The sequence below is a fragment of the Humulus lupulus genome, chromosome 2 (genome assembly GCF_963169125.1).
Source record: "Humulus lupulus chromosome 2, drHumLupu1.1, whole genome shotgun sequence".
Taxonomy (NCBI): Eukaryota; Viridiplantae; Streptophyta; class Magnoliopsida; order Rosales; family Cannabaceae; genus Humulus; species Humulus lupulus.
In genome coordinates this window covers 289,732,156-289,744,569 of record NC_084794.1, presented here as the reverse complement: position 1 = coordinate 289,744,569, position 12,414 = coordinate 289,732,156, and the positions used below count along the sequence as shown (strand labels likewise).

Here is a 12,414-nt window from a genome sequence, read left to right as displayed (position 1 = left end):
ATATCTTTATAATCCTATCACCATTTAACAGTTTCTATATATATATACTTAACATACATACTGCATATATATATTAAAATTCGTAGAAAAAACTTCCCCATATTTCCATTATATCCATAAAGGCAGCACATTGATTGAGCCATTCATTTTGTGATTAGCGTCCCAATAAGCGACATGAACCTTTTAATTAAATTCACAGTATAATTGAAAATAGTGTCATCAAAATTCACAGTATATACCGAATAAAACACCAAAATTCCATATTTTAATTGTTAATACATTTATGAAAGGTAATTGCATATGGATTTAGGCATTCATTTCGTGATTATCTTCTTATTTTTCCAAACCACCTCATCACGTCATAATACCAAGATATTGTGTATATATATGTACAGAAGAGAGCTCACAAATCAAATATTATTGTGTATATTTCAAAAAAAATTGTTTGCTACCAAATAATAATACAGGAAAGATGAAGTTGTTTGAGAAAAAAGCTTTTTCATTGATTTCCTTACTACTGATTATGATTTCATCATCACCGATAGAAGCAGCGAGAGTGAATCTTCAGTCTACAAATCATGGCAACAATGAGAATTCTAGCGGTGATGAAAAAATCGGAGGCGTATTCGTATATAAAACGACGGTTCAAATTTTCAATAATTTGGACAATCAAAACCAACTTACAGTTCATTGCAAGTCTGCTGATGATGATTTAGGTGCTCATGTTGTGGCCAACAATCAAGATTACGAGTTTAAATTCCGAATCAATTTTACAGGTACTACTTTGTATTTCTGTGGTCTTACTTGGGTTGGTGGAACAGGATTGTATGACATTTTTAAAGCAAGCAGAGATTCATTCAGATGCGCCTCAAAGTGTGTTTGGAGGGCTCATAATGATGGAATTTATGGCTTCAAAGAGGGTTCAAATCAAACGACTGCTGATATTATTTACAAATGGTCTTAATAACTTCACCTTATGTGATCGATTCTTGCATCACCAATTTTTGAGAATATATAAATATTTATGCCTTCAATAAAATAGATGCATCTGTTCCACTAAAGTATATTTCTTTGTCTCTTCTTATGTAAAATTTTCTAGTAGAGTATATTTCAATAAATATGTTTCTTTCAGTATCAAAATCGATTTTTACCCTTTTAGATTTATTCTAACTATATATGCATATACTTTTATTATCCATATAAATACTATATATATATATATAATCTCCGAAAACATTAAAGAGAACTTTTCATAGATTGAAGAGTACTAGTGTATGTTTATTCACTACAAAAATCAGGGCCTATACCGAGAACAAATGTCCTCGGTATAAGCCGTAATGTCCTCGGTATATCTTCTACCGAGACAATGTCGTCGGTATAAAGTTGTCGATACAGCCGCGTCGGTAAAACAAAACGTCTACCGACGACATTCAAAATGTTCTCGATATAAGTTTTACCGAGGATAATGTCCTCGGTAGAAAGTGACAAATGTCCTCGGTACAACAAACCCCAATTTCTCATCGTACTGGTATATACCGACATCTTGGTGGTATATACCGAGGACAATGTCCTCGGTATAGACTTGTCCCCAATTTTTTTTTATATTTGTTATTCCTTTATTTATTTATTTATTTATTTTGAATTAAATATAAGAAAATAGAATAAAATTAAAACACTTATATTAAAGATATAAATAAAAACATAAGAGTGTATTCGTTGAATTAAAATAAAGACTTGTCTTAAACATGATAATGTAATAGGCAATTGTAATAAAATTCATACATAAGTCCTACTGAGTCGGTGCTCCAACATCAGGATCATCGGGTGGTGGTGGTGGGGCAGATTGAGATCCCGGGGTGATACAATGAGTCCGGACATGCTCCTCTAACTGTCGAAGACGCTCTCTCATCTCAGACAACTCTTCATCTCTAGTTTGTGAAGGACGAAAATCAAATGGAGTTCGGTCCCTTATGTTAAGGATACGTCCATATCCTTTCTGGTGGCCCCGTCGTTTTCCGAAGACATTTTGTACCAAAGATATGTCTTCATCTTCAGGCGCACTCGAAACTGGTGTGGAACTCTCAGTATCAGTTGCCTGTGTCTGCTGTGTGTCGCGGTATGCACGCAATTCCTCCTGTGATACAATGTATAATGTAATTAAAATTTTGAAACAATTAAAATTTTGAAAAATGTTTAAAAAAACTTAACATACCCAAGTATTTTTTGCTGTCTCTGTCACCCACCCTGTGCCTGATTTATGGTGAGTATCCATCCAGCTATCCGGGATGGACTCAAGTTGCCCAGTCTCTAAATTGCGCTGTCACGTACATATATTTTTATAAAATTAATAATTAAACGTAAATAAGAAAAATAAACTAAAAAATAATTAATTAACTAACCTTTTTATCACTACAACAATTTCTACTTTTGATGACTCTCTATGATGTCTTACACCTTAGGTGTAAGACATTAAAAAGTATAAGAAGTTTTTAATGTCTTATAAGAGGAGTCATTGTAAGTATTTATTAATGAGCATAATTGTAAGACATTGAATATGATGGGAGACGTTGTAAATATAATGAGTGGGCCCCATGTGATTGCTGATTAGTTTTGGAACCACATACAACGTCTTCCGCATGAAAACATCAAATGGGTCCCACGTCTCCTGTCGAGAGACGTTACATCCCCTACCCAATTAATATATATATATAATTATGTAAAAGGAAATATAATTATTACATTTCTCTCTCTTCCCACGTTTATTTCTCAAATATATATATTATATATAAACAAACAAAACAGAATATATATATGTCAGATTTAAATCACTCCACACGTTTCTCTCTCCTCCCACTCCCACTCCCACTCCCACGTTTCTCTATACATTTAATATATTATCATTATTAATATTAATAAGAAACCTTTCTCTTTCTTTATCTTTCTCTCCCTCTCCCTCTTTCTCTTTACCCTAGCCGCTTGTTCTATCTCTCACCCATTTTCTTCACTCAGATGAACAATATCCCCTTAAACTCATCTCTCCCATGAACATACTCACTCAAACTCATATTCCCCTCTCTCTAATTGTGTCTTTGTTTCTTGATTTGCAGGTGGAGGCAAGCTTTCCTCGCGGCAGTGGTGGAGGCACGCAAGTGACCTTGCGGCTGTGGAAGACCGGAGTTGTTGAAGTTGACGCTAGTGGGCGGAGCTCTTTCCTTCCCCATCTCATCGTTGGTGCAATCCTCGCCTCTGCCTCATTAAAAAAACAGCTATTATATGTTTCATTTTTTTTCCTCTTGTGCTATGGAGATTCCCTTCAAAAGTTTGTATCAAATTTAATGTTTGTTTTATATTTTTTATTCATTTATGAATTTTTATATTTAATCGTTATTTTAGTTTTGTATAGTTAATTGTATGCATTATCATATATATTTTTTAACTACTGCAAGCATCCGGAAGTGTATTGTTTATTTGATTTTTGTGGTGTGGATATGTATAAACAATACAAAGAAATTAAAGAATAGTTTTGTTAATTTAGTTTAATTTTTATTTTTCTTGACAAAATGGTTGATTTAGTTTTATTTATTAATTTAGTTTTATTTTTCCAAAATCGTTAAAAAATTTATTTAATCTAATATTAAAATAACTCCAATTTAATTAAACTCTAAATCAATTTAAATTTAAATAATTTCAATTTAATTAATTATTAAATCAAATTAAAATACTATTAATTATAAATTAATTTAATTTAATATTTTTAAACCTGAGAGACTTTCAATGTCTCTCACTGGGAGAGGTGGGAGACTTCCCACGTCTTCCAGTGGGAGACATTGAAAGTCTCCCAAGGACTTTCAATGTCTTTCATTGGGAGAGGTGAGAGACTTCCCACGTCTCCCAATGGGAGAGGTTGAAAGTCAACGTTTTTAGACACCTTTCAACCTCTCCCACTGGGAAACGTGGGATATCTCTCACATCTCTCATTGGGAGACGTGAGATATATACTTACAATGACCCCATCTACAACGTCTCCCCATATTGGAGACATTGTAGACTTTCAATGTCTCCCAAATGAAGTCATAAAACTCCTATTTTGTTGTAGTGTATAGCGTAAGGCTGGGATTGACTGAGAACCTCCATAGCTAAGCTCTTTCAGTTTCTTTCTATTTTCCTTGTTGACCACAGAACGTTTCTGCAAAAAGTTATTGTTAGTAATATATTTAATTAAGATAGTTAAGTTTAGCAAGAAATTAATACCGTAATTTCTGGGCGACGGAAAAAATCAATTGCTTTTTGCCACTGCGTATCCGTGCAACCACCATAACGATTTTGTGGCCCATTAATCGTTAAGTGCTCTTTAATATCGTACTTCCAGTCAGAATACTTTTTAGCACACGAAGTATCAATGCCTCTCAAGATCTCAGGCATATGCCCTTCTCCATATCTAGTACGCCCAATATCAAACAAATCATCCTAATTTACAAACATTTATTAGTAAATATCATATATAACATAAAATGAGAATTAACATTTAAATACATAAACTACTTACTTCCAAATGTGCAAGTGTTCTTTCTTTCGAGGCATTTGGTACTTTTGACCATTGAGGACAGTCCGGATCTGTGTACTGTCGAACAAGTAATCCGAGCTCTCTTGAGAAATTTGAGCTGTACTCTCCGATCTCTTTATATGTTCTCCCCCGCACATCCCACTCGAGAGGGAGAGGACGCCCCAACTGTTCCCTCTTTTCCCGCGTGTTCAATCCCTTATGGCGTCCACGTTTACTTGGAGGCGCTATTGTATGCAAATTCAATATTTTAAAATTAATATGGATTAATTGTTAAATTTTAAGGAGTATATCAATGTGTAAAATATTACCTCGTTCACAATCAGCTGGGATATCTGCCGGTCCACGTGGAGGATCGCATCCTCCACCATCACCCCCGTGAGATTGAGCAATAACATCAGCCATATCTGTCAAATTAATCGATATTAAAATTACATTTATCAGTTAAAAATGACAATATAAAATTATTTATTGTTAAAAATAATTACTTCAACATATTATAAAATTACCACTTAATTATCACTATAATAATCTTCATTATCATCATCGGTTTCTATGTGTTCATCTTCCTCTTCATCATCTTCATATTCAACCTCCTCCTCCTCCTTCTCCACTTCCTCTTCCTCCTCCTCCTCTTCTTCTTCCATTTCCTCCTCCCTCTCCTCCTCAATTGCAACATTATCTATCTCAACAAATTGTAATGGAGCCCCCGTATGTTCAAAGCTGATTTGTGGCAACGGTCCAAGATCAACGAATAATTGGAAATTAGAGGAACTAGTGTCGTGCATAACATCTACTTCTACATCCTCCGCTTGTTCTTCAACTAGTTTCTCTCATGCACAACCATGGTGGCAAGTTATATGTCGTCAACACTACTGGCCACATACTATAAGACAAACTTATATTACCAAAGGGATTGAATCCATCTGCAGCCAATCCAAGCCGCACATTCCTGGGTTCCATTGCAAATGTTGGATTATTTCGGTCAAAGTCCTTCCAAGCTTTCCCATCAGCAGGATGACGCAATACACCATCTTCTTTTATACGTTGCTCGTGATGCCATCTCATAAGTTGAGCAATGTGCCTCGATGCATATTTTCGCATTAACCTAGGGGTTAAAGGAAAATAACGCATCACTTTATGAGGCACTTTCTTTCCCTTGGTGTTCTTGTCCACCCATCGATCCTCTCCACAAACAGGACATTTGCTTTTTCCAGCATGTTCTTTCCAAAACAGTGCGCAATCATGCTTGCAGGCATGGATTGACTCGTAGCCCAATCCAAGTTTCCGCAACAACCTTTTCGCTGCATAGTGCGATTTTGGAAGCTTATTTGGGGCTGGAAATGCATCATGTAACAACTCCAGCATTCCATCAAATATTTTGTTGGGAATTTTTCCCAACACTTTGAAATGCATTAACTTCACTAGGAAATTCAATGGAGTGTAATTTTGACACCCGGGGAATAATGGAGCCTCGATCTCAGCAAACAAATCGTTATAATGTTGCCCACTCCTGTAGTCAGTTGTAGGTATCTCTTGACCGCGCTCATTCTCCGCTTGTTCGTCATTGTCATTTTGCATAAGATCAGTGAGAACATCCATCATTTCATCTTCATCATTTTGATCTATCCGAGCTCTCATTGGTATTATTTCATCCTCTCCATGCCAATGCCAATTGGTATATTTCCGTAGAAAACCATTTACAAAAAGATGATTTTCTAATACATCAATCGTCTGAAATTCAACGTTGACACACCTCCTACACGGACATTTCACCAATCCCCTTGAGTCAACGCACTGCTGGGCTCTCTGGAGAAAATCCATCACACCAGCCTCATACTCATCGGATAATCGATCTGTCAAATTAATCCAACTCTTGTCGATCGACATTGTATGAATGTAGCACTGCACGGAACACTAATCATCAAACTTACAATCAATTTGTGTGTGTCCTAATTCAGAGAGAGGCAAATGTAAGAGTCTTCAATGACTCACCCTCTCTAAACGGGTCTAAGGCTTCTTGTGATGAACACTAAAAAAATATAATATTATCACTATGTGATAATAACACTATTATATCTTTGGTAATAATTTCTTATTACCAAAGAAAAAAGCAAATATAATTAAATATGTTTTTTTAATGTCTTATGCTTTTTGAAGTTAATTATGTTGTTTTATGATATCTAACTATAATATATTTCAGTGTAAATATTATTAAACTTATTTAAATTTGACATATTAATTTAGTATTTATTAAATTACATATTTTACTTATGCTTTATTGAATAGTTTGATTAATTTAAACAAAATTTCTAAAATTTGTTTAAAATTTATTTAACTACTTTAGGATTAATTTTTATTTTTATTAAAATTTAGTTGCATAATGTTAATGTTAATTTTTTTTAATGTTAATTTTAAAATATATTATTTATATAAAATAAATAAATTATTCAAAAATTGAAAAAAAATATTAAAAAAAATACAGAAAAATTAAAAACAACTAACAAATAATATTAAAAACATATTTTTTTAATTTTAATTTTAATAATGATTAAAACTAACAAATATTAAATTTAATTTTTTTAATTTTAATTTTAATAATGGTTTTCTAATAATATATTTGTTAATTTTATTTAATCAGAACTAACACATATTATTTTTTTACATATTAATTTAGTATTTATTAAATTACATATTTTACTTATGCTTTATTGAATAGTTTGATTAATTTAAACAAAATTTCTAAGATTTGTTTAAAATTTATTTAACTACTTTAGGATTTAATTATTACTTAAATTATTTAATTAATGTTTATTTTTATTAAAATTTAGTTGCATAATGTTAATGTTAATTTTTTTAATGTTAATTTTAAAATATATTATTTTACTTATCAATTCACTATTTATTAAATTAGAAATTTTATTGAGTACTTCTACTAATATTCACAATATCTCTAAATTTTACAATTCTAAAAAAATATTAAATATGTTTACTAATATGTTTAATACACATAAAATTCACCAAAACAACATAGAATTTATTTTAAAAAAATACTAATCAATCATATAACAATTTTCCAATTCCTAATATCATTTTTACTAATACATATTTTGAAAACCTAAAAATAAATACATTCTATCTAATATAATAATTTCATATTTTTATTAAAATTAATATTATATTATTTATATAAAAAAACATAAATTATTCAAAAATTGAAAAAAAAATTAAAAAAATACAGAAAAATTAAAAAAAACTTACCAATGCCTTCAATATCTTGCTAGCAATCTCCTTAGTCCAACAAAAACCGAATACCCAACCTTCAAACAAAAATTACAAAATATCATTATACAATTTCATAAATATATATATATATATATAAAATGAATAAATCGTTAGAATTACTTTAAGATTTATTACTTATTTAAATAAAATTTCAGGATTAATGTTTATTTTTATTAAAATTTGGTTGCATAATGTTATTGTTAATTTGATTTAATCATGATTAAAAATATATTATACAACTTATCAATTCACTATTTCTTAAATTATAAATTTTATTGAGTATTTTTAATTCTAAAAAAAATTGGGCAGCATAACGGCTATATTTTCATATATCCCAAAATTTAAAAACCTGCAAATAATACATAAAAAAATATCCAGTCGCAGAACATACACAAAGCAATACAAATACATTGTAAATGACTATATAATTTATAATTATTACTCTAAATTTTATTAATTATTCAATTTTCTATTTAAAATATCATAATTCTACTAAAAATTAACAACAAAAACAAAGCATCAATATTCATCAACACTAAGAACAAAAAAATTAACAACAACAACAAAATTCAAATTAAATAAACAAAACTCACTCTAATAATCAAAATTTATTAACCAAATCTAATAATCTAAAACTAAAATTATTTAACTCAATCTAAAAAACAAACAATCAAATATTAAATTTTCATATAAACATATATTTATAACTAAAAGTCAAATTATATACCTAAAAAATAAATTATTAAATTAATAAATTTTCATACTAATAAATTAATTATTTATCATAGGATTAAACTAACTAAATCTTAAAACTATATATGTATTTTACAAAAATACTACACAATATATTATTTCCTCTAAATTGGATATCACTAAATTTTTAACTAATTTTCATCACAAATTATTATTTTTACCTATTTTAATTACATAATCAGAAATTATATATATAATATAACAAATAACAATATATTAACAATATTAAACAAATTATAAATAAAACCCTAAATATATTTATGCAAAAAATATAAATAAAACCAAAAAATTACAAAGAAAATGTGAAATACCTCTAAAACCGCTGGTATACAATACAAAACCTGAAAAAAAATACCACGAAAAACTCATTATAAAAAATCAAAACTGAAAAAAAATTTAACAATTTATACAAAAAAAAAAACTGAAATATTTGTAAATAATTACCTCAATAAGCCTTATAGCCACTTAAATCACCTTTGGAAGGGAAACTTTGACCAAAAACAAAGTTTGTGGGGGCCGAAATCCAGGAAAACAGAAATGGGGGGCGGAGAAAACTGGTTTTCGTTTTTTTCCGTTTCAGAGAAATGAGCTCTCTGTTTGGGGAAGATGAAGATTATAAAGACCCTATACCAAGAACATGTTCTCGGTATAGGGTCCTCGGTACACAAACTAAAATGAAATAACCGCGTAAAAAAGGCGGGAGTCTGAATTAACTATACCGAGTACACGTTCTCGGTAAAGATCTCGGTAAAGACCCTATACCGAGAATATGTTCTCGGTATAGGGTCATCGGTACACATACTAGAATGAAAAAAACCGCGTAAAGGAGGCGGGTGTGTAAAAGATCTATACCGAGAACTTGTACTCGGTACTATGTTCTCGGTATAGGACGTTTTTTTTTGTAGTGATTGTTAATATAATTAATAAAATATATTTTTTTGATGAGATCAAATACAGGGTTGAAGATAGGAGGTTCTTTTAAAATAAAAAGACAAAAAAAATTGTTAATGCTTAATTTATATTATTTGATGAAAATTTAAAAGATGTGAATTTTGTGGAATGTTTATCAAGGATGAGTAGGTAGCAATATATAACCACCGTAGTATAAAACCTTCAAAGTACTACTATATATGTACATATTCATGTTTTTTTTTCTTCTAAATATTTCATTTTTTTTTTTGTAGGAGATTTAAACTCTGTCCCCCTCCCTATAAATACACACTCACTCACCCAATTACGTTTGGATTAGCCTAATTTCTCTTGGACACCAGAAATATTTCTCATATCACTTTTAATTATTCTGTAAATTTGAATTCTCCCTATAATAATAATATAAAAATCCATTTTATTCCGAGTCAATATACATGCATATATATATATATAACTTATAATGCTTGATTTTTCTAAAGACATACAATTTTACCAAGTTCACTTATTAAAATCATTAATTAATAATATAACCAAATACCATGTATAATAAAGGAATAACCATTTTAACCATTTTTCTTAATTACATACATACTAAATATATAAACATTTAGAAACCCAATCCTTCCATAAATCTATAACAACTGTAACATATATACTTTCTTATATTGAATATTTCAATAAGGATAAATATAGCATATATAACACACTATATATCCATTACAATATTATATATATAAATATACACAAACATTACCCAAAAATAATAACAAATTTACAAAACGAAAGGCACTACTTGTACTCCGTTAAACCTCATATAACACTGTTGATGCAACAATTTTGCCTTTCTATATCTGGAGGTACTTGCCGACGAATTCTGATTCTCCAGTCCTTCTCCAATGGTGAAGATAACTTTGCCGATCGTTGAGGGAGTATCTGCAAGAAAGACACTTCGATGCCTAAGTCAGATTTTTGATCGCTTCATCTGAGTAAAAGCTCAGTATTTATAGAACAAAAATGTGAGGTGGCTAGTTGGTTAAGCTGATCCCCTGATTGATCGGAGGAATAACTGAATTTCCCTCCAGAATACATTTGGATCAATTAAATGTGCAAAGGTCAGAGGCGTAGACCGCCCCTGACTCATGGCTTTTTACGTTGGAGCTTCTGCAGGGTGAAAACGATCCGGTTAAATTTACCTAAAGTGGAAAAAAATTTTGGGCCCAACAAATTCCCCCCGTCTCAAGCTTCGAATGGATGAGGCACGCCTATTCACTCGAACCTTGGGCCACCTCTTCAACTCCAAATTTTTTGCCCAAAGCCTTCACTTCCCGTTAATCGAAACGGGCCGTAGGCGCACGATCACATAGACTCCTGACATGCATCATTCAGAATTCAATGCATGCACATTTACCGAGTATTGCACTCGATTAAGGCATTTCGTTTCATATTTTGTTGGTTCAGTTCAAATAACTTCATTTCAAATTTTTCAAACTTCATTTCAGCCTTTCCAGAGAAAAACTCAGAAGAAAAAACCCTAAGATCGACCGTCCTTCAATTCTCGTAACCAATCTCCAAATTCTCCTAATCATGTCTTCACGTTCGTCTCCCGAGCCTGTGGACCGCGAAGGGTACAAAGCTGCATACGATCGCATACGCAAATCGTTTGACATTCCAAACAACGTCACAGTCCGAATGCTCACGGATTCTGAGCTGAGAGAATGGCGATTTAAGGATGTGGTCAAGCCCAGCGAAATTTTCATGAGCTTGAGGCACATAGAATAGCTCCGATTTCCTCTTCCCGCTCTGCTAGTGCAGATAATTTCAAATTCTGGAGCTCACATTTCTCAATTTCTCTTGAATGCTATTCAATCCATAGTTGGGGCTCAGATGATCAGAGCTCTCAGGAACGTTGACATTCAGTCGGATCACATCTATGCATGTTTCACTAAATCGACGAACAAAGCGATAGAAGGCAAGCCCTAGAAGACCTTCTACCTTTCCCCGAAAAAAGACTGAACAATCTTTACTGATTTCGATAGCTCCCATAGGAATTGAGACGAATATTTCTTTGCAATTGGATAGGAATTAACCATTTTTCTTAATTACATACATACTAAATATATAAAAATTTAGAAACCCAAATCCCTCCACAAATCTATAACAACAGTAACATATGTACTTTCTTATATTGAATATTTTAATAAGGACAAATATAGCATATATAACACACTATATAACAATTACAATATTATATATATAAAAATATACACAAACATTAGCCAAAAATAATAACAAATTTACAAAATGAAAGTCACTACTTGTAAACCTCAGACAACACAAAGCACCACAAGGACTCCAACTAGTGCTGGTAGTATGCCTTTTGTTCTTATCGTTCACAGCCACACAAGTAAGAGGCAATTGGGCTATTCGTGAAAAAACATACGTATCGATCACCGACAATCTGCCTGATCGAAGCCATCTGACCGTCCATTGCAAGTCGAAGGACGACGATCTTGGCACCCATGTGATCCCTTTCAATAGGTCGTACGTGATAGTATTCAAACCAAGTTTCTTTGGCAACACTCTCTTCTTCTGTAACTTTAGATGGCCCAGCAGTAATTGCAACCATTTTTTCAACATATATGAAACTGAAAGGGATGAAGCCGAATGCTTCTTCAAATGTCAGCATTACTATTGGAAAATAATGTTCCAGCACCATGGTATGCAAAGTGATGTCACCAAAAAGTTTAATATTTGTTTTGGATGGAAATGAATATATATGAGAAAACACTATATTATATATGTATTCCTCTAACTTATTAAGGGATCAAGTGTATTTTTTTTTTTTTTTGCAGTAAGAAATCAAGTGTATTGATTATTGGAATATT

The 12,414-nt window shown here is 31.5% G+C and overlaps 1 protein-coding gene across 1 annotated transcript; it reads left to right on the top strand.

Moving 5' to 3' along the window:
* The first annotated feature begins 472 nt into the window (after positions 1-472).
* Positions 473-964, top strand: LOC133815656 (S-protein homolog 6-like). The gene has a single exon (XM_062248469.1). The coding sequence runs from the start codon at positions 473-475 to the stop codon at positions 962-964; it is 492 nt and encodes a 163-aa protein (XP_062104453.1).
* The last annotated feature ends 11,450 nt before the right edge of the window (positions 965-12,414 follow it).

Excerpts from the sequence above, each read along its gene's own strand:
- LOC133815656 (XM_062248469.1), top strand. The coding sequence starts at position 473 with ATGAAGTTGTTTGAGAAAAAAGCTTTTTCATTGATTTCCTTACTACTG.